This window comes from Lytechinus variegatus, chromosome 13, assembly GCF_018143015.1.
Source record: "Lytechinus variegatus isolate NC3 chromosome 13, Lvar_3.0, whole genome shotgun sequence".
Classification (NCBI taxonomy): Eukaryota; Metazoa; Echinodermata; class Echinoidea; order Temnopleuroida; family Toxopneustidae; genus Lytechinus; species Lytechinus variegatus.
This window is the reverse complement of record NC_054752.1, coordinates 11,659,959-11,682,935: the sequence shown is the minus strand read 5'-3', so window position 1 is coordinate 11,682,935 and position 22,977 is coordinate 11,659,959. Positions and strand designations below refer to the sequence as shown.

The following is a 22,977-nucleotide window of genomic DNA, read 5'->3' as shown; positions in this document are numbered from 1 at the left end:
TTTATGGATTTACAGAATGATTCTGTTATTGCTTTCTGCAAAGTCTTCTTTTTTTATCTGTAAAATCACAGCTTTTTTAACAGTGTGGAAGGCAATGACTTAGCTAGAATTAGCGAAATATAGATTAAGGTACACCCGGTAAATATCATGGGTGTCGATTCGTGTGTTGTGGATATTTAGTTCAGGGGCGATGATCTATTGTTTCACCCCCCCACTTGATTAGTATGACGTCACGTATCGACACCAGTGGTAAATATTTAGACATGCAGATTCGTATGCTTGTGAATTGTTTTATGTTTATATCTCTCTAGTGTAGAAGATAGCAAAGGATTTGCTCTAATGAAGGTACATCGTCTTTCGGTCTAAACCTTTTCTTTTTCTGTTCCACAGGGTTCTGTGGTCGGCCCAATATTGTTTAACGTGTATACTATGCAAAGTATATTGGGGAAAATACAGTGCTGGTTTGTGTATAAAGAAGACTTAACATTACTTTATTTGGGGCATGTTGAGACGCTCCCCTGGCCGCGACTTCTAAGAAGTAGTCTTGTCTATTGGTTTAAAACTTACATTGACAATTCTAAGATTTTAAACTTGATTGATTCTTTATTGGTTGATAATTCAAAACCCTGCATTAAATACAAATATGGTAGATATATAGATATGGCACAGAACAGATGTGGCACGAATGGTAGTTGGAAGACAAACCAAAATGTTAAACTGTTCATTCGAATGATACAACCCTTTCTTGACTGTTTTCACTTGGAACATGCATTCACTTCACCATGATAAATGGAGTTATCCAGCATAAGTTGGAGGGTTTCCTTCGTGCGCAGTTTCCGCGGGACTTTGTACTGGTTGGCAGATGTCGTGCTGTTATTCAGGATGAAAGTGTGCAGACGAACAAATGCGCCTGGTTTCACGATGTGCACCAAAGGAGGGGCTATGGTTCCCTTTTCGCGGAACGAGTTGTACGTGAAGGAATGATGGCAGAGCTCCTCGTCAACCTACCAACAAATAATTCATTATTGATCAAAAATATTCATTGGGAATCTCCAGATTACCTAAATTGTCCATCTCTGGCAGATTGTTGTGATGACCATTTATTGGGGAGCTTTTGCAATCACTACTCAGACGCTTTCTGGAACGTAGAGAATCTGTTTGCAAAGGCCTTCGTGATAAAGCAGTCTTTGTCGAAAATTGATGAATCGAATCAACAGTACCGTCCGTGACAGAAGCGGATCCAGGGGAGGGGGGGGGGGGTGCACATCCGGCACGTACTCCCCCCTGGGAGACACCAACAACTTTTATAATGGACGATGTTATGCATATTGGAAGTGAGGACCCTTTTTAGATTTTGTGTTCTATTTTTTGTGACCTTTTTTATACATTTTTCCTGGAACAATGAAGGCCTTTATTTTTTCCTTGTCGAAATTTTTCCATGAACAAATGACTTCGATTTGGTAGTGAAGAACTGTTTTAGGGTTGTCTACGTTTTCCGGTACAAATCCCCTCCCCCTGGAAAAATCTGGACCAGCCCCTGGTCCGTGACTCTGGACAAACAACATATTTCAAAGTTTTTGTCAGCTCCGACACTTACGACAATCACCTGTCCCGGTTTTTCCCCAATTTTTGACAAAGACCTTCCGAAGTCAGCACCACACGGGATTCTTTAATCTAGACTCGGATTAAAAAAAAACGGCTAAGAATGTGGAAAAACTGAAGCTTGGGCCTTTAAAACAAAATGATAGTGAATATAATCAGGAAAATGGCTCTGTAAAAATATGTATCAGTAATGATCATTGTTCCTCAAAAAAAGGATGGATATGGAAGACTAGTCTATGATGCACTGATATCGCATAAACATGTGATATGGCTTAAGGACCGCGGTTCGATTCCGTGTAAGACACTAACCTTCCTTTAAAATTTATTTCATCTATTACAGTGTTTAACAATCAAAGAGATTTTTACAATAGTGCACAAATAGATTCCAAGAATGAGTATAGCATTTTCTTTAATTGAATGTAGGTATAAAGTGCAATTTTGATTAAATGCCTCGCTCATAAGTTCCGTGGCCGCGGATCGAACCACAGACTATCAGTGTCTAGTCAGGCACCATAAACAACCATTAGGAAAATAAGTTAGGTAAATTTATCTATACTACTCTGTGTGCGTTGAAATAAAAGAGTGAATAAAAATGCGATAAATCATTGAATGGTGGTGCGAGATTCCCTCAAGAATATTGCCTTTGCGAGATTCCCTTAAGAATATTGCCTTTGCGAGATTCCCTTAAGAATATTGCCTTTGCGAGATTCCCTTAAGAATATTGCCTTTGCGAGATTCCCTTAAGAATATTACCTTTTCCAGTGTGATGCTGTCCATAGAGTCTCTCTCCGGGGGAGGAAGCAGCTCAAGAAATACCACATAGTACGGTCTATGATCAGCATCAGTCTCCACTGCAAGAGGAAAATGACAATCTTGCAACTAGTTAATGAGAAGACGTGTGAAATTTTATCCACATTTTACCCAATTGGTCATCGCCTTATGTGAAATTAAGCAAAACCTGAAAATATCATAACTTTCTTGTTTTTGATGGGGTTTTCATTGCTGTGCTTGATAGGGGGTTGGCTGGTATTCACATCAACCATGTCAACTTGATTTGGTTGTGGAATTGACATTGACACAGTAAACACAGAGAGAGAAAATCACACAAGTTTGAATGTTCTTCAATAGCTTATTATCCTGATCCTGATTATCTAATGATATTTTGGAACAGTCTGACCGTGAAACTCTTCTTACCTAGTTGATCAAGGAGAGTACTCTCGGCTACAGCATATTCCTCAAGGGAAACACCGGGCCAGTGGCCAACGGCAGCATCCATGGCAGACTTCACAGTATGCTGGTCAAGTTTCTCTGCATGCACATTGAGGATTTGACCTGACCTGGACAACGGAAATGATTTAATAGTTGCTAATCAGTCCAAAGTATTGCGCCATTGGTTGGGTTCATGGTTCCGTAACAAAAAGCATATACTTTTTGATTTATCATTCACAATGATCATTACAAGAGTTCGTAGAAATAAGCCCATGATAATCGCTGATGGGCAAATTTCACAATCGCAACGGCAACGGATTCTACAAAATATAAAATCTATAATCAAAATGACAATAAATGACAAAGCAGTCTTTGTCGAAAATCAGTGAGTCGAAACAGCAGTTTCGTCCGGGGCTGTGGATAAACGACATATTTGCATTTTTCGTCTTACGGCGAACAGCAGTCCCGCTTCACCTTGATTTCCGACACAGGCCTCTCAGCTGTTCAATGTGATTTGACGGGCCTTCTTCACTAGATGTTTTATGTTGTAGAAGTTGTCCCCGTCGCAGTTGCGAAAACCCCCTATAGCTTCATGACCCGCGGACTTTATCATATAATTTAGCTCTCCTTGAGAAGACCATCTTGGTATGAGCTGCGATAAAATGACGAATGAATAATGACTGAGCAATTGAAATCGAATAATTCAATAAACGAAAAAAGATGAAAATAAACTTAAAGTACATTTATTTAATGTAGATAACATCATCAGTAATAATGATCTAAATATTTCAAAGAAAGAGAAAAACCGTGCAATAAGTTGGAAATATTAACAATATCTCTTGAATATAAGGACTGTGAATAAATTCATCATCTGCATCATTCTTTTCAGGGCTTCAACTGATACCAAACAAAATTCGCTTTTATTTACTGCTATCCAAATGACACACTTTGTGAGAGGAAACACCATACACGTTCAGCATTTTTCTATTCCGACCGGTTCTCTCATTGATAGCTACCTCAATGAAACAATACCTGTACATGAATTCCACAACGGGAGCATTGAAGTGAAATCGCCGCACTCGGATGACGTCACCATATCTGAATCTGTAGAAACCGAACACTTGAGTAATGACGACCTCGTAAATGCCACCAACTTGGAGCTCATCTATGAAAAAAGTCTCCGGTTGATCTTCAGTTCTGGAACAAAGCATTGTATGGAATAAGTGATGATGGGGTTTAGCAAACAAACACAACTCCTGGCCATTTGATTACAAGGCGAGAGTCGGCGGGAACAACGATATCTAAGGCGATTCCACATTCTCTCAAAATCTGACATTACCCGATCGTTGAAGGTATGGAGAAACAGATTTCGCACATATCTGAGTATCTTTGTGGACAGACCTCTCTTATGGGAAATTTCATCAAACACGTGTCAGTAAATTCCAACTAACAATGCAGATACATGTATGACACATGATTACAATTTTGAGACAAAATCTGATTCGCCGTAAGGTTTGAACTTGAATTTGTAAATAATCAGTAGGAAAGTAAAAATACACCGGTACATCCTTTCTCCCTTTTCAACTTCTTTTTATTGACATGATTGATAAGAAACGAGTCTGCAGCAATGCTTTCCTTATCATGAACCAGAGGATTGGATGCAAGTATGAACGATAGAGGTAAGAAAATACATGCTGAGACTATTTTATTAATCTCACAGGTCCACAATGTTTACCCTTCAAAGAAGCATCAGGTCTTGGATAAATGCAAAGTGCTTCTTTATTCTGGAAGCCCGGTCTGGAAGATATGAAGACTATTTCAGATTTCGTTTATTATCTTTGGAACATACCTGGACGATATCAAAGCTGGTTAAATTTAGTTTAATGCAATATAAATGGTATCATCAGCATAGCTATGCTTAACACTTTGGTACCAGCTTCGGAAAATGACCTGGCCTTAAGAGTAAACTGGAGTAGGTCGACAACGGACCCCTATGGAACCACAAAAATCAGAGGAATGATTAAGGGAGCGCTTTATTTATGATCACTGCTGTCCGTGAAGGTATTGACACAAATTATGTCATGGTTGTTAGTAAGCACTTACATTTTATCCTGTGGAATAAATTCGTAGATTGCTGTGCATGGCATTAGAACAAATTCATCTTTACCCGTTGAGTTTGGCCAGAGGTTAAATCCGAAGATACCCTCGGACGCACCAAACACCCCACCATATAGTGTCAAACCTGTAAAGAAATTGAAAAGATAAAATTCACTCAAGACGAATAACTATTGTCCAGACGGATAATGACCAATGAAGTTCTATTTTATATACAGGGGAACAAGTTATAAGAAAAAGGAGACCGATATTTTTCTGTATGCTCATTATCATGATCGTTAAATTTCAGATAATGAGAGGTCTTGCATGATCGATTCCTATTTGAAGACTTCCAATTGATGAAAACGTTTTTTTTTCTTTCTCTTTTTTCTCGGGGGGAGGGGGGGTCTCGAACCTAGATAGAATTTTTTAAAAGATAATTTTATAGATTTCGGTATGAATTATAACGAAGATGAAAGTAAATAGGAGTAAGTCAGAACCTTTTGCATATGATTTTACGAGAGCATCCTTGAGGCCTATTGAATCTAATGCATGAACATATCTCATGTGTGGCCAGACCCTCTTCATGATGCCTTCGAAACCCTTCTGGAACTCCTTCTTCAGTTCTGTAGCTCTAGCATGATCCCCTCCGCCAAGCTCCTTTACAAGTGTTCTATGAATGTCGGGTGGAACATTGGTTGTCGTCACGGTTCCAAGTTCAATGTCTCGAACAAACTCGGGCCACTTTTGCTCAATCATTCGCATTGCTGACATCAGGTTTGAAGTGAAATGTGCGTTGATGCTACGAAGGTTGGGATCACGGAGCCCGAAAAGAAGATGGACATATACGGAATCAATAGGATCACTGATGTCGTAACCAACTGCAGGTGTTGAGCAGAAAAACAAGAGTCGTTTTAATGTCTTAGACATAACTGAAGCAGGGGCCATCAAGACGCCGCCTTCTGAGTGCCTCACCTTTGGTGCTGTATACATGAACAGCTCTCGCTGGAGACCGTCATGACCGAAATAATTAGCCCTGACATCGAAGAGAATTCCAAATACCCATCTGAAGAGATTCTTTTGATAGAGTTTAGTGTATGGCACCATCTTCGCTTTCCCTGTGGTTCCGGAGGTGAGCGCGAACCGTATAACAGGATCACATGCCAGCAAACCTGTTTCACCTTTCTCCAGACGATCTACATATGGCCTGTACCGTTCGTAGTCCGTTAATGCATGTTTCTTCCTCAAGTCCGCCAAAGATGTCACTGAACAGAGTCCAAAGTCTTTTGAGTATTCGGATTGCGCATTTGCTTTGATGATTTCTTTCAGATATTCTTCTTGTGATTTCCTTGGGTTCTTCCAGGCCTTCTTGCACTTCCAAATTACAGGGAAGCGCGTCACGAGGAGGATTGATATAATGGTAACATGGAGGTAGGATGAGACAAGCCCATGTCCGTAGGATATGCGCAATGTAGACATCCACAGTGATAGAACGGTCACCAAGATACTCGGAACACCAAACAACCCTGGAAAAGAGAAAAAATACTATGGCCCATATTCTGAAGTCTGGCTTAACTTAAACTCAGGTTTAAAGTTGTGGTTTAAATATGAGAAGCCAAAAGCATCAAAATTTTATTAAGTTGTATGTTTCTTATGTTTACTGTGCTCTTTCCTGATTCATCGATGGTGAAGACAAATCATCTATTTATACATCCTACACAATTATAAATGATTTTAGAGCCGAATGAACTGAAAGTATGATATCTCTGTTAGTGATTATGTAACAATTGGTTGTCTATACTTTAACCACAACTTTAAACCTGAGTTTAAGTTAAACCCGAGTTCAGAATACGGGCCTACGCAGTTACATTAAAACTAAGTCGTACTGAAGCCTTTTCACAAATCATTTGCTCCCCAATGAGCCACCAATGCGCGTCCACATATTTGGAGAATAGACTCTCCGTGTATTACGCCACGCCAAGTAAGAGTCTACCTTCTTTAAAAAAATAAATCTAAAGTGGCCTAGACCCCGTACCGTCAAAACAGCCAAGGCTAAGTGGCTTAAATCCCAAGAAGTAAACAAAAAAAGTTTGAAGTTCGAGTACTCACAACGTCAAAAACAGCATTTGAAGCTGAAAACATCCCCACTTCAAGGAAAATATCAAACATGTATATAGTGGAAAATATGGCCCTGGAGAGCGGGGATGGAAACGATGTAGAGGTTATACTTGCTGGACCAAAATCCAATTATTTTGTAGTGAAAACCTTTTTTTTCCTACTCAATTTTCTGTTAACTAGCAACCCATCTTTAAAAAAGACGTTCTTAGGCCCATATTATGATAACATAACTTTCTGCGCTTTGTTGTGGACGCACGTCTTTATTATCACTATAAAAAGTGCTCAATGCCCCCCCCCCCGACACCCCCACCACGGGTGTCATGTATGAACAGTTTACCTCATGTTTTTTAATGGGATGCGAAGAAATGTTATTTTGTATTTTTGAATTTGTCTTCGTTCATGAACACATAAGTAGCAGTGAAGGCAACTGCTAAAATCTACACTGTAAAACATATGGTGTTAAAACTTACACCAGTTGGTGTTGATAGAGGACCACACCCTGAACTGTTCAAATTACATGACGTAACACCAAAGAGTGTAAATGCAACAATAGGTGTTGTAATAACACCTATAGGAGGTGCTAAGCTAACGCTCAGGGCCGTAGCCAGAACCATTGTGTGTGTGTGTGTGTGTGGGGGTGGGTGTGTGGGGGGGGGGTATACCAGCTAAATTTGCCAACTAAATTTGGCGTGACAGCGCCAACGTGAGCACAGGGGGAGTCTGAATGGGGATGTGCCCCCCTACAATAGTCACCATGCTAAAAGATTTTGAAAGTTTAGAATTGAATTAGTGGCATTTGATGAATACTTTAAGGTAAATTATACCAAGATATATAAAGATATTTGCACTGTAAAAATAAACATTGTTGATAAAAATAGAAAGGCTAGTGTGCCGTATTTGCTAACTTGCAGTATAATGATATACCCTAATGTGGCGTACCGTGGGTCACGGCAGGAGGGGGGGGGGGGGGTCACCAGCTAAGATTTTGAGTCACTCGGTGAGCGCGCTCAATTGCCACTATAGGCCTATTGACCTTATCTTTAAGTATTGTGCCATTAAACCGAAAATAATGTATCTCACTGATCAAATGATGCGAGCGATGTCTCGCTAAACAATGCGAGCGTGAAGTGCGAGATAATTATTTTTGTACTTACTGACCCCAAACAGAGAAAGTTTAAGGACTATTCTTAGGAATCAAATAAGAGAATACACAAATCACCATACTCATCTAATTTGAGTGCCAAGCGCTTGCCGATTTTGTTATAAAACATGAAACACTTTTTGTAGTCCTTGTAATCATGATTAAAATACGCATCTGGCTAATCAAATATTGCGAGCGCGAAGCGCGAGCTGAAACTTTAGGAAATTCAGACCTGAAGAGAAGCATTTTAAGTCTTGTTTGTAGGAATTTACGAAGATCCTATCTATATATTTCAATAACAAAGTGATGCGAGCCGTAAGTGCGAGCTGGAAATTTGTATATATTGACCCTAAACAGGGACATTTTAAGGACTATTTCCTTTTTTTAGAATCCATAATGCGAGTGCTAAGCGATTGCTGATTTTGTTAGAATCACATCCAAACACATGTAGAGCTTTTTGTAGTCATAGTCCTAGTATCCAAATAATATCCAAGTTCTTCGGAAGTGCATATTATTCATGTTCGTGATATGTGCAATACGAGAACTGTTTATTGTTGTTATTATTAGTTGTAGTAGTAGTAATCGTGATTATCATACGCATCTCACTAGGGCATAGTACGAGCTAAAGATATAAGAAATTCAGATCTGAAGAGGGGCATTCTTAGTCTTGTTTGCAGGAATCTACTAAGACTTTACGTATTTCACTAATCAAATGATGCGAGCGCGAAGCGCGAGCTAAATTTTTTTGATATTTAGATTACAAAAAGAGACATTTCAAGGAATGATCTTAGGAATTCATGTAGAGCAGACATATTTAATCAATCAATTCGAACGTAAGTACAGGGAGGAATTTTTCATATGCAGACCTAAAAATGGGGCAATCACTTTAAAGATAAATTCCAGTTTTGGTAACGATCTCAAAATGACTTTTTACAGAATCTAATATAGTGACCACCCAAGTGTCTGTTTGTATGAATAAAAAATATGTGCCAAAGGATTCTGGAAGAAATTGTGTAATTGCTGAGAAATTAGCAAAATAAGCGCGGATTCGGTCCCTTCCGTTGGGTCTTTATTCCAGCAATATTAATACACTGTCCCACGTGTGCCTATCTGTGTTGGTGATCTTCAGTGTGAACATTTTTCAGCGTAGATTTCAAGATTTCACAAAGTTCAGTTTATGTAACTGTACCAGATCTAGATCCTCGATGATATTCTGACAATTAAGCTTGGTTTTACAGACTTTCTCATAAAATCAGTCTTTACTGCAACTACTGGCATTTCTCTTTAAGTAGAAGCATATGTCACTACGTCAAACAATAATAACTCGAAGTGCGATGAAATATATTTGGTGCATATTGACTTGAAAACAGGACGTTTTAGTACAACATGACTATAAAATGCGTCCCACAAAAAACGAAACCGAGATTTATCGATGATTTATCAACTTATTTAACTTAATCACAAATACAATGGACAAATGACCTACCATTATAAAGCGTAGAGTCTCTTCCTTTCATCTGGAATTACTTAAATTATTTCTCATTCACGCATGAGTGAGCAAAAACAATTTTAAAGGGGATTCCAAAAAGTTACTTGGCGAGCCGTATCTGGGTTTTAAAAGGAAAACCACATTGTAAAAAAGTTCAATATCTGCTATTTAATTTGATACCTCAATTTACAGAAAATGGTCAAGGAATAACAAAGTTCTGGTTATTTGACATAAGGCTTGAATTTCAATAATTTCATAAAACGAAGAGGTTTTACAGGCTAGCGTTCAAACTCACACGACACTCCGTTTTGTTGACGATCAGCAATGCATTAACTCTTTTGTTACAGTGCGATAGCTTCTGTGGGAAACTGGTGAAAACACGTTTATTTAATGAAATTAAGGAAATACAAGCATTGTTTCGAGGGACTATAATTTTTTTTTTTTGATTTTTTGTGATTAAGGTATCAAATAAAAGAGCAGATATTGAACTTCGGAATGAAGGTACACCCCGCCAAATAAGTTTTTGGCATCCTTTCTTTGAATTGCTTTTGCTCACTTATGCGTGAATTAGGATTAATCTAAGTAGTACCAGATGGAAGAAGGGATTCTAAGCTTTCCGTTGGTAGGTCATTTGTCTGTTTCATTTATGATTAAGTTATGATAAATCATCACTAAATCTCGGTTTCGTTTTTTTCTGGGCCGCACTGCATATCTCCATAAACTGACAATGCGAGGAAATAGGCCCTGAGCAAATAATGTTTCATAAAGTAGTGCAAATTCTTGTGTTCTGTTCTTTTCAGATCTGAAACGGGGCAGTATACATCACTTTGCTGACTGGTAGAGCGTAAAGTGTTTTGCTATATGTTAATAGACCCACTTTATAATTTGAAAACTATACTTTGGCCCGGGACTTTGGCTTTGATTATTGAACTTAAACATTGGAAATTCATCCCACCCCATATTTCTTTAAATAAATAAATAAAAGTTATATTTATATAGCGCATTACATTAACATTTCAGTGCGCTTTACAATAACAAATTAATATACATATATATATAATACTTTACAAAAATCTAAGTTCAACATACATTACATACATTACTGATTTATCTAGTCTTTCCTCTAATTTTACAAAATGTGTTTGTTAAATCGTCAGTAATTGTGGTATAATTTGCAAACTCACAAGCATGTATACATTGGGGAGGACCGGGGCTTACTTTGTCGGTGTGTTATTACAGCTCCATCTGTTTTGTCCTTTTTATTTTGATGACAAGTATGGCTGTAAGCCTGGCTACATGAACTTTGATTTCCCAACTCGTTGTCTTTACACTATAAGTCGTAACCTTCTTCGAAGTTAGTACCCCTATTTTTCTTTCTTTCTTTCTTTCTTTCTTTCTTTTTCTCCCCTATCCTCCATTTTGCCGACTGGTACATAATTTTGCCGACTGCCATGAATGTTGGGGGAGGGGGGGGGGGGGTGTTGCACCCACAAATGTAATAACGCCCACAAATGTAATAACGCCCACAAATGTAATAACACTTTACCCACAAATGTAATAACACTTTACCCACAAATGTAATAATTTTTGATCGCCCACAAATGTAATAACACTACCACAAATGTAATAAATTTGAAGGATTTTTGGCGAATCCGTTCTAAACTAAAATCCTATAGTAATGCGTTCATATAGCACAAAAGTGCAAAGTCTTTTTTCAGACCGGGTTAATAAAACATCAAAGTACAAGTCCAAAGTCTTTTTTCCAGACCCGGTTGTTTCAAAAATTGTGATATAAGTCCAAAGTCTTTTTCCAGACCCGGTTGTTTCAAAACTTATAATATAAATCCAAGTCTTTTTTCCAGACCAGGTTGTTTCAAGAATTTTAATAAGTCCAAAGTCTTTTTCCAAACCCAGTTATTTCAAAATTTATAATATAAGTCCAAACTAAGATACGATAATGATATTCCTGTGGAAAAAATGGGAATCGAGCTTAGTCTTTTCTCCAGACCCAGTTAATTAAAACTGGTGGAATTAATGTCTTTGTTGTTGTTTCAACTTATACGGTGTATATTGTGAATATGTGCACTAAGAGTAAATTGAGAATCAAGCGTAGTCTTTTCTCCAGACCCGGTTACCTGTTATTTAAACATTATGAATAACAGTTTAAAAATATAGCGTAGTCTTTCAGCCCGACCATTTTTTTCTTCAAGTCTAAGACCAAACAAACCTTCAACCTAAGAACCTGTTTTAAAAGAGGTTTAGAGTGTTGTCTTTATTCCAGACCTTAAACAGTTACGAAAAAAAATCTAACATAAGACCTTATATTCTTATTCTCGTGGAATAACACGAGTTTTAAAACGTACTCTTTCCTCCAGACCCGGCTATTAAAAAAAAGTAACTGAAAAACTTCAAATCTAAGACCAAATTTCCAAAGTTTCACCCAGTAAAAATATGTCTTTTTTTAAAATAATACTACTACCCCTACAAAACATTGTAATAACGCGTGGGTAAAGCATACATCCTTTCTCCAGACTTGGTTACTATTTGAAAAATAAAATAGTTTTTACAAATATTCTAAAACGAATACCCAATAATCTAATTACTGTGGAACAACATGAAGACCGATTGTCGAAGATCGACTTTCCTCCAGACACAATTATTTCAGGAATAAAAAATCAATAAAACTCAACCCCCCCAACAACGAAACTAAGAACCAACAATCCTCCAAATTAAGATCATGCATGTAGAAAATCACATGTTTAGAACGTTGTCTTTATTCCAGACCCGGTGATTTAAAAATGATTTAAACAATCCTAAAAACAAAAGACTCATATTCTTATTCTTGTGGAATAACACGAGTATTATGCTTAGTCTTTCGTCTGGACCCGGTTATTTAAAACATAAAGAAATATTGAAAAAAATGACAGCTGAGACCAATCTTCAAAATTAAACCTATTTTAAGGCTTGGGCTTAGAGTGTTGTCTTTACCCCTCACCGACGTATATTATAACTTTTGAAACGACCGGGTCTGAAAAAAAGACTTTGGACTTGCATTATAATTTTGAATTAACCGGGTCTGGAAAAAAGACTTTGGATATATATTATAATTTTGAAACAACCGGTCTGGTAAAAAGACTTTGGACGTATATTATAATTTTGAAAAACCGGGTCTGGAAAAAGACTTGGACTTGTACTGTAATATTCATTAACCGGTCTGGAAAAAAGACTTTGAACTTTTGTGCTATGAGCGCATTACTATAGGATATTAGTTTAGAACGAATTCGCCAAAAATCACTTCAAATTTATTACATTTGTAGGTAAAGTCATTATTACATTTGTTGGTAAAGTGCATTATTACATTTGTGGGTAAAGTGTTATTACATTTGTGGGCGTTATTACATTTGTGGGTAAAGTGTTATTACATTTGTGGGCGTTATTACATTTGTGGGTAAAGTGTTATTACATTTGTGGGCGTTATTACATTTGTGGGTAAAGTGTTATTACATTTGTGGGCGATCAAAAATTATTACATTTGTGGGTAAAGTGTTATTACATTTGTGGGTAAAGCGTTATTACATTTGTGGGCGTTATTACATTTGTGGGCGATTATTACATTTGTGGGTGTAACAGGGGGTGTGTCACACCCCCATACCCCCCCTCTAGCTACGGCCCTGCATCGGTGTAAATAACTGGTGTGGTCCTCTATGCACATCGGTTAACACCACAGTTATTAGATACGTAAAACGTAAATAAATACATTAATAAATCATCAATAAATTAAACAAGATTTAAATGAAATTTATTATTGAAGTTTTATTATGATTCTACGAAGTAAAGCCTAATCTGAGGAATCATGTATGGGTTGCACACCTGCTACCGATCGAAACGCCACAAATTCAAAGCAACAAAAGGTTGCCAGTTGCCAGTTGCCAGTGAGCACAACCGTATATAAGCACAGCAAACACGCTCATTCACAACTGGGCGTTGTGGCGTGCGCCTGTAATCCAAGCTGTGGGGAAGTTACAAATTAATGCAGAGGTTCGAGCCCTGGTCACGTCTTTCGGATGGTGACGTTAAAGGTCGGTCCCAGACGTAAATAATCATACCTGATTGATACACGTCTGTCAAAAACTCAAAATACACACAATTCACAACTGGGCGTTGTGGCGTGCGCCTGTAAAGTGGGAAGTTACAAATTAATGCTAGAGATCCGAGGTTCGAGCCCTGGTCACGTCTTTCGGATGGTGACGTTAAAGGTCGGTCCCAGACGTAAATAATCATATCTGATTGATACACGTCTGGCAAAACTTAAATACACACACACAACTCACAACTTGCTCAATAGACTTATATTGAGCTTAAAACTTCAAGTTTTGAAGTAAATATACAAAACATTTCTCGGACATTAAGTTTTCAATTTGTTTGATTAACAAATAGATTTTACAGTTTTCTGTCCAATAACTATATTTATGGTCTAAATATAAATATTTTCCGCTCGCGCTGCGCGCTAGCATTATTTGATTTGTCAAATAACCATTCTCTTCGTGTATTCCATAATTTTTTGAAAAGTATCCCCTTTTAGGCTGGTCTAATTGTGAATAGTATCAGCTAAAGCTGCGCTCATGCATTTTGATTGCGGAGTTATGTATACCTGTATCAATTGTAATTGTAAAATTATTTTAAATTCCTCTTTCATCACAGTTTATCAAAACTTTTGGCTCAAAATATGCAATCGCATTATTTTCGTTAAAGATATATTGACCCATGCATCGTATTCATAATTACAACATGTCCAGCTTTCTGACGTTAATATCAATTTCGCGCCCTCATTGGGCTTATTAGATTAATAAGTAAGATAATAATATTTTCATGATATCCTAATAATCATTGTCCGTTTTTTCAGAATGGAATATCGACAAGTTTCATCTCTCGCTTAGGAAGATAGTCATCATAGTCATATGAAGACAAAAAATGCCCTTAAAATGTCCCGGTCGCAACTGAAAATATATATAACTATAAAAATAGCAACTTGAGCTTCGCATTCGCATCATTTCTTAAGCGTGATCCATATCCAAATCGTAACTGCGCTAAAATTCCTTTTTTAGATCGGAAAATCAAATATCTTTAGCTCGCTCAACGCGCTTTTATTATTGATATTATAATAAAGAATGTAATTAGAATGTCCAGATTCTAGGTATACACGCGCGCGTGTTTATTTAAATACAAATCCTGTGCCAGTTCAGATCAGATAATCAAATTATCAATGTAGGGCTATTATCCATTTAACCATCCTTTTCCTGATTTACAAAACGTGAGATGTCGAATTTCGTTTCGGCTAGCGTATAGTCATACCCCTATCCTGTTCGTGCTTTTAAAAGGTGATTAGAATGCCCAGTATTTAGGTCGGAATGTAAAAAAATGTTCATCTCGCGCTTCGCGCTCGCATTGTTAGATTGTTGATATATGTAGGCTAAAGGAAAGTGTGTTTGTCGGTTAATGTAGTATTCATTTTTTGAAAGTAGATACTGTATGTTTATACATAACAATAAATTATCTTGCATCTTGATTAACTTGACTAAGCAAAGTCGGGGCTCTCTTTATAACATTACTTTCTTATAATTTTTCCACAAATTAATACATATATTACAAAAGAGGAAGAAAACAGGAAGTTAGAATGCAAATTGCATTTGACAGGCACAATCATGCGGATCAAGGGGTGAGGTGGTCTAGCTCCCCCTTTAAAAAAGTACAAACAGAAAAAAAAACCAAGTAAAATGGAAACGAAAACTTAAAAAAATTATATGGTGGAAAAGAAAAGGGGGGTGCCCTGCTGATACAGCCCTCCTCTCCCTGCTGCTGGCTTACCCCTCCCAGTATTAAAGAGATATACAAACAACACAAAAGAAATAGGAATAAACAAATGAGAAGAATGAAATGAGGTGAAATAGAATCAAGTAGGAAAGAAAATCGCGATAATGAACAGAACATAATTGGCCGAGATTATGAATGTGTAAGATTAGAAATATCATTTTAATTTTTGGACGAAAATGTGAATCCAATGTCTAATCACCTTTGCCTCCTGTGTACCAATTGAAATAGACTAAAAAAGAAAACGTAAATGACAATTCCAGGAGGCCGAATGCGATCGCTACGCCCTATTGGCTGCGTAAAAAAGGAAAAATGGAATAACGAAAGAAGAGGGGGGGGGGGAAGGATGGAGAGTGAATAAATTGACAGACATGCAGACGGGGAGAATATCAGCGTTTCAGCTAGGTCAATTTGTAATGGTTCATTTCGCGCTTCATACTTTCAATAGTTTAATTATAAGAAGATTGTGCACGCTGTTCATTTTTTACGAAAAATACTTAAGTCTTTTTGTCTTTCATTTTTCGTCCTTGATTTTTGAAAGAAGTAAATTCGCGCTTCGCACTCATATTCTATGTTTATGAGAAACATGTTCTGTGCACGACTTTTTTCAGGAAGGACTATTTTTATTTAAAGATTCGTGGTGTAGTGGTTTTGACTCCCGCCTTGTAAACGGAGAGTCGTGTGTTCGATTACCACCGCGGTCTATAAACCGTCCTTTGTCAAGACGTATTGCACACCTTGCCACTCTCCACCCAGGTGCTTAATGGGTACCCGGTTGGATGCGAAAGTTATTGTATGCTTGAATTTGCCAGCGCCATTTTGAGGCTGCGATGAATGCAAGCAAAGCTTCCCAGGGTGTGGTAATTGTGCACTTTTCATGCAGGATTGAAATGAATCCTTGGGGAAATTGTTTTGAGCCGTTCTGAGAAAAGCGATATCTTATTATTATTTCTTATCAATGACATCTCATTCATGATCAAACAAAGTGCTTAAAATGCAATAGGAATATAAACTTAAATTTCAATTTTAAATCTATACCTGTATTATTAGTTTTGTTATGATATTTGTTAAATTCGTAAAGTCAAGCGCTGCCTATACGGTCCCTTTTTTTCAGTCGAGTACACTAAAATAATCTAGTTCATAATCAAACGTTGCATGAAACATCTTTTTATGTTCAGTACAGGACAAAATAATCTGCTCGCATCATTGCCAGCTTAACTATTGCAAGAAAAGTACGTGTTTACAGTCCAATTTGCGAGGATACTTTATAAAGAATTTTGCGCTACACTACGTGTTTAGGATCGGATTTCAGCCAGGTGTGTGGGGGCATAGGTGGCGGAAGCGGGGGGGGGGCAGGTCCCCCCTAAATTTGAGGTGGGGGAGGATCCCCTAAATTTTTAGTTGATGACTTTTTTTTTGCTTGTCAATATTTTTTACATGTGTCCATTACAAATTTTCAGGTGGACTCCCCTTATTTTTTTTTGACTTTTTTTAACAATGTGTGGGGGTGGTAGTGTGGAATATTGAACCCTGTCATTTCAAAAAGTTTTTAAGATGTTGAATTTATAAGAGACGAAAATGTTGGTTTCATTATTGTTGAACATTCTAAATTTATGAAAGCTTTCACTTGAAGCAAATAGTCGATACGCATCTCTATTAATCCAACGACACAAACAATTCCTTTCAACCTTAATGACACACTAATGAAGATAACCCAAACATTCCTTGTCACCTGCATCCTTGGCAGAATTCTAAAGAAAACAATTTTAAAGAAAATGCACTGTCAGAAAACAGTGCATTTTACAAAATCTTTCTCATGAATTTGCCCTTTACTTAGGGTAATTGCACATTTCTGTAATTCCCAAGTCTATTTCTTTGTTCGTATTGTATATATTTTTGTATCTTTTATCACACAAAATTGCAAATCAATGAGGAAGGACTGAATAAAGCTTTCCATGGATTCCAGTTTCACCATTAATACAAAAAACATATTTATATCGCCCCTCAATCTTTGAGTTGCAGAACTTTTTTGTGGGAAATTAAAGTAAAAAGGATATGAAATAAACATGTCAAACAGGCATATAGTATCAGCAACTTCCTTGAAACTTCTGATTACACTACTCCTGATGATAGTTTTCCCGGAAGTGGTAGGTTCTTACCTGCCAAAATGCGTTTCCACACCTGTTCCTGGTGTTCAGAAGCCATCTGTAGGAGGCACCAAGCCATGCAGAAGGTTAGTCCTGCCACTCCTAGGAGCTTCCATCGAAGCAGACGTGTTCCGCCCATGATGTTAGTCTGATAATGTTCCCAACTGCACTGGGTGAGTTGACAATATGACATTGAGGAGTGCTGCTGGTGTTATGTAGAGTCGCTATAACAATGGTCGATTGCAGGTCGAGAATGAATCACGTGAAATATTCATGTGTTACACGCTTGGATCCACCACCATACTGAAGTGATGGTTAAGTTCAGAGTGGGGTCAAAATCACGTGGAATTCAATAATCATATTTCAAGTGGACGTAGCGTTCAGTCATGTTCAACATATACGTGCGTAAGGCAAGCTGTTTTAACAGTTGAGGCTATTTTTGACAGGGGCCGCAGAACGGTTTTCAAGGGGTGGGGGCTGATCATGCTAAAGATCACAATCCTATGGTCAGTTTTGCGTTCATGTTTTTTCAATTTCAATTCAATTCTTTTTTTATTTCATTTCCATTCAAAACATAATACAAAGTAATATAAAACAATACAAATCAAATACAATTTTACAGAAGGGCATTCTTACTTCGTAAAAAAAAAACCAGTATAATATAGAGCATAAATGGATATGGAATGAGGGGGATCCACTAAAAAGCAAAGCTTGTAAAATTGTGGATCCCCCTTGGAAAAGAAGAAATTATAGTCGATTTACTATATGCGTACATGCATGTATTACAGGAAAGAAAAAGAGAAAAAGAAATCATATTGACGGAAACATAAAAACTGAACAAATGCAAAGCTATTCACACAAAGAGGTCTTCGTTGCAAAGGATATGTTGCGCAAGACAGGAAAAAAAACAGAGAGAGATGATGACAAGACGTAGAAGACAAGACAAAACAAGAGACAGGACAGTACAAGACAACTAGTTTTTAAAAAGGAGTAAAACTAAGAATGGGAAAGGGCTGACCATGAACCAGCTTGATCTGGTGAAATAACAAAGGATATGACTGGACAATATAGATGAAAAAAGATAAAATAAAAGTGAAAAATGTAAGGATTATAATCAAGATAATGAAGTGTTAGTTCCGTTGAGAAGAATTATAGGAATTAAGCAGGATACGTTTGAGTTTACGTTTGAATGAATTCAAGGAGACACTGTCTTTAACATTATTAGCGAGTGAGTTCCAGAATTTAGGACCGTTGAATAGGAATGTATTTTTGGCCAGTAAAGTTCTGTAAAGTGGGATGTGAAGTTCGTCAGAGTGTCTCGTGGGGTAGTTATGATAAAATTGATTTTTAGGGAACATGGCATCAAAAATATGGGGAAGTGCATTATTATTATAACTATACATGAAGTGCCCTAACTGTAGTAAATACAGATCTTTGACTTTCGACAGTTTACTTTCTAGAAAAAGTGGGTCCGTATGAGAACGGAAACATGTACTATGAATAATACGAAGTGCTTTCTTTTGCAAAAGCAACAATTTATCTAATAAATATTGATGGGTATCACCCCAAATAAGAATCCCATAGTTCAAATAAGGCAAGATTAAGGATGAGTAGAGCATGATTAATGATGTGGAGGGAATGCAAAATTTTAGCCTATTAATAATACCAATATTTCGTGAAATTATTTTGGATATATTTTCAATATGATTTTTCCAAGAAAGTTTACTGTCAACTGTTATTCCAAGAAATTTGGTGTAAGGTACCATTTCTAATGGGGTATTATCAAATATAATGTTCATCGGTAACTTGTCTATGGAATTACTAAATAACATGTATTTTGTTTTGTTAAGGTTCAAAGATAATCGATTGGCTCTTATCCACTCAGTAACATTAATAAGTTCAGAATTAATAACATCAACTAAAGTTTGTGGATTCTGATGAGAAAAAAATAAGGTCGAATCATCTGCAAACAAGATAAGGGATAATATTTTGGATGATCTACAGAAATCATTTATATAAATTGTGAAAAGAAGTGGGCCCAATAAGCTACCCTGGGGGACTCCACAGTTAACATATTTCAAATTGGAGTTATGATCTTTAACAAACACGTATTGTTGTCTGTTAAGTAGGTAGCTCCTGAACCACTCCAAGGCCTTCCCTCGCACACCATAGTGAGATATTTTTTTAAGTAGGATTTCATGATTAATGGTATCGAAGGCCTTGGAGTAGTCCAGGAAAATACCCACAAGGTGACTAGATTTGTCTAGAGCATTGACTACTTTGCTGACAAAATTCATCAGGGCATGAGTGGTGTTGTGCTTGTCGCGAAACCCAAATTGAACATCAGATAAAATATTATGCATTGACAAAAATTTTTCTGTTCTGACGTATACTATTCTTTCAAGGATCTTAGAAAATGTGGACAAAAGAGAAATAGGTCGGTAATTACCCACATCCAACTTATCACCTTTTTTAAATAAAGGAATTACCTTGGCTATCTTCATTTGATTTGGTACTGTACCATTTTCTAAGGAAAGGTTGAATATATGCACCAGCGGGGAAACAATAGAATTTATTACGGATTTTGAAATAAAATTATTAATTTCATCAAAGCCAGGGCTTTTTTTATTTTTCAAACCAGATACTATATCCATAACTTCTTGATTATATGTTGGAGCAAAAAATATTGAATTTGGATTAGGCGGGCCGAGAAAGTCCGAAAAACTTTTCGTCGCGGGAGGAATATCTTTAGCTAGATTTACGCCAATGGAAGAGAAATGGTTATTAAAAATATTTGAAAGGTTGTCACCATCATCAACAATGACATTATTAAATCTAATTTTGGAAATACTTGATTTATTATTGGAGAGATTCATGGTCTGTTTTAGAACCTTCCATGTGTTTTGCATGTCGTGTTTATATAGAGCCAACTGCCTCGCAAAGTAATTTTTCTTTTCAATGCGTAATATTTTAGTAAGTGTATTCTTATAAGATGTGTATTTTATTTTTGATTGTTCTGTACCTTTCATTTTGAATTTATAAAATAAGTTATTTTTTCTATTAATCGAACGTAAGATAGATGGCGATATCCATGGTGACTTAGAAATCGTTTTGTATGTATTACGCTTATCTTTTTTTAAGGGTATATGCAGGTCTAATTTCTCATTTATTATATTCATAAAAAGGTTAAAGGACGCATTAACATCTACAGAATTGTATACAACTGACCAGTCGACATTATCCAAAGAAGCACCTAGACTGGCTGTATTTTCGTGCGTAGGTCTACGTCTTCGTTGTTGATATCAAGCTTCCGCAGCCCCAGCTTGATATCAAAAATTAATTTCTTGATATAAAAAATGAAACACAAAACCATTTCTAGATATTAAGAATTCGATTATTAAATTCCCCGATTGCTAGATCATGTTCGGATTGCCCATCTGTAACATGAAATACATAATCATTTTGAAATTTTTCAATGAAGTAGTCATGATTATATTTCTCTAGATTTTATATCACAAAGCTTCTGAACATGCCCAAATATCATCAGTTCAATTTCAAGGTTGTCTGTGTCTATTTTCATGAAATTAGCTTTTATCCACTCTTATGTTATCACTGAAAATATCTTTTGAATTTGGAGCAAGTTTTCAAATGAAAATTTCAGATTATACCAGTAAGAATCTGGTCCTAACTGACCTCCAACTAATGTATATGAAACCTTATAGAGTTGTAGCAATATGCGCCCTCTTGAGTTGGAATTTATTTTTAATGAATTATTTTAATCAATATAATCATGTGATCTTTACTTACGCCTGTCCGGCATGCTTTGCGCGCAGATTAATTACTCTCGTGTGCCCTAGAAACATGGGCTAGTTGGATTAAATGGTTGACTAAACTTATATCCTAGACAACATGTTTATATATATATATATATATATATATATATATATATATATATATATATATATATATATATATATATATATATATATATTCGTGTTAGAAAATTATATTTGGTTGAGTTATAATGATTTTGTCGTAGCTGGCGATATTACATGCATGTTTCTACGGTAATAATGACGTAGATACGACATTGAAAGTTATGCATGTTTTGAACCGTTTTTGTGGAATAACAATTTCCTGGAGATGCTTAACTGATTATTATGGTTATCACTAGCTTGATCTAAATGAATGCTTTAATTTGATATGTCACTCATGCATATCCGGTTTCGGAGAGTAAAGTTATAGCTGTTTTAAGATTGTTAGAGAGGTTAACTGTAACAGATATTGTATTATTAATGGATGAGTACAGTAAGTTGGTGTATTCGCGAGGCTTTGCCGATGATCTGTTGAAATACAGCACCTAAGGGGTGCATTGCACGTGAAAGTATGCAGATCGATTTGGATTCGCTATCCAATAAATAAAGTTGGTGGATGAGATCGAAATGATTTGTAAGATCGTTCGCATGTCTTTCCACGGGAAACCTAGAGTCCTAGGCGACGACTGTGGTTAGATTTCCTTGTATCACGCCAGCAAGAGACTATACCTGGGCTTGCTCTTTTGGTAGTCTGGTTGGTCTGGAGGCGGACCGTTCGGAGTCTGGAGCAGACGGGTTGGTCCGCCGGGTTGGTTCGGCGAAGCGGATGGTTGCTGGTCTGGGAGCAGACGGTCGGAGGTCCGGAGCAGACAACGGGGAAAACTACAAGTAGAGCAGAGGCAATGGGTATGGTCGTGGGAGGCTGACTGCAGAAAGACCCATACATATGGTCGAAGAACCAGACGTAGTTTCCGGTACTAAACAGATGTCCCGGTTGCAGTACGGTAACAGACGAGGTTGCGGTACTGAAGAGACGTGGTTGCAGTACGGAATCAGACGTGCTTGGTTGCAGTACTGAACAGATGTCAGTGGTTGCAGTACGGACTCAGATGTGGTCGTGGTACTGAACAGACGTGGTTGCAGTACTGAACAGATGTCAGTGGTTGCAGTACGGACTCAGACGTCGTCGTGGTACTGAACAAACGTGGTTGCATGCAGTGATGAACAGACGTTGTTGCAGTACGGTATCAGACGTTGAGTGGTGGTGGTACTGGGAGGAACAAGGCTTGTGCAAGTGTCAACTGCGGCAGTATATCTCTGCCAATCGGATCCACGACTAAAAGTTTGGAAATCGACGTGGCATCCTGACAAGAGAGAGCTGCTGGCGGACCGGACCACCCACGCCGCCCGTGGGTTGCCGTCACAATATATATATATATATATATATATATATATATATATTCTGGGCAATTATTATCCAAATGAGCAAATTTC

At 37.2% G+C, this 22,977-nt stretch overlaps 1 protein-coding gene across 1 annotated transcript; it reads right to left on the bottom strand.

The window, feature by feature from the left end:
- Nucleotides 1-535: 535 nt before the first annotated feature.
- Nucleotides 536-18,032, bottom strand: LOC121425877 (4-substituted benzoates-glutamate ligase GH3.12-like). Its single transcript, XM_041621962.1, has 7 exons — nt 17,681-18,032; nt 5,406-6,431; nt 4,915-5,053; nt 3,844-4,008; nt 2,797-2,939; nt 2,356-2,453; nt 536-1,004 (listed from the first exon to the last, which is right to left on the bottom strand). Exons 1-7 carry the CDS (start codon nt 17,859-17,861, stop codon nt 756-758), a joined length of 2,001 nt encoding a protein of 666 aa, XP_041477896.1. The 5' UTR covers nt 17,862-18,032; the 3' UTR covers nt 536-755.
- Between the last annotated feature and the right edge of the window lie 4,945 nt (nt 18,033-22,977).

Bases quoted from the DNA above. Each gene is read 5' to 3' on its own strand.
- LOC121425877 (XM_041621962.1), bottom strand. From the start codon at position 17,861: ATGTCATATTGTCAACTCACCCAGTGCAGTTGGGAACATTATCAGACT. The intron at 6,432-17,680 runs GTAAGAACCTAC...TCTCTTTTCCAG, and splicing joins GTGGAAACGCATTTTGGCAG to GGTTGTTTGGTGTTCCGAGT. The intron at 2,454-2,796 runs GTAAGAAGAGTT...TTCCTCTTGCAG, and splicing joins TACTCTCCTTGATCAACTAG to TGGAGACTGATGCTGATCAT.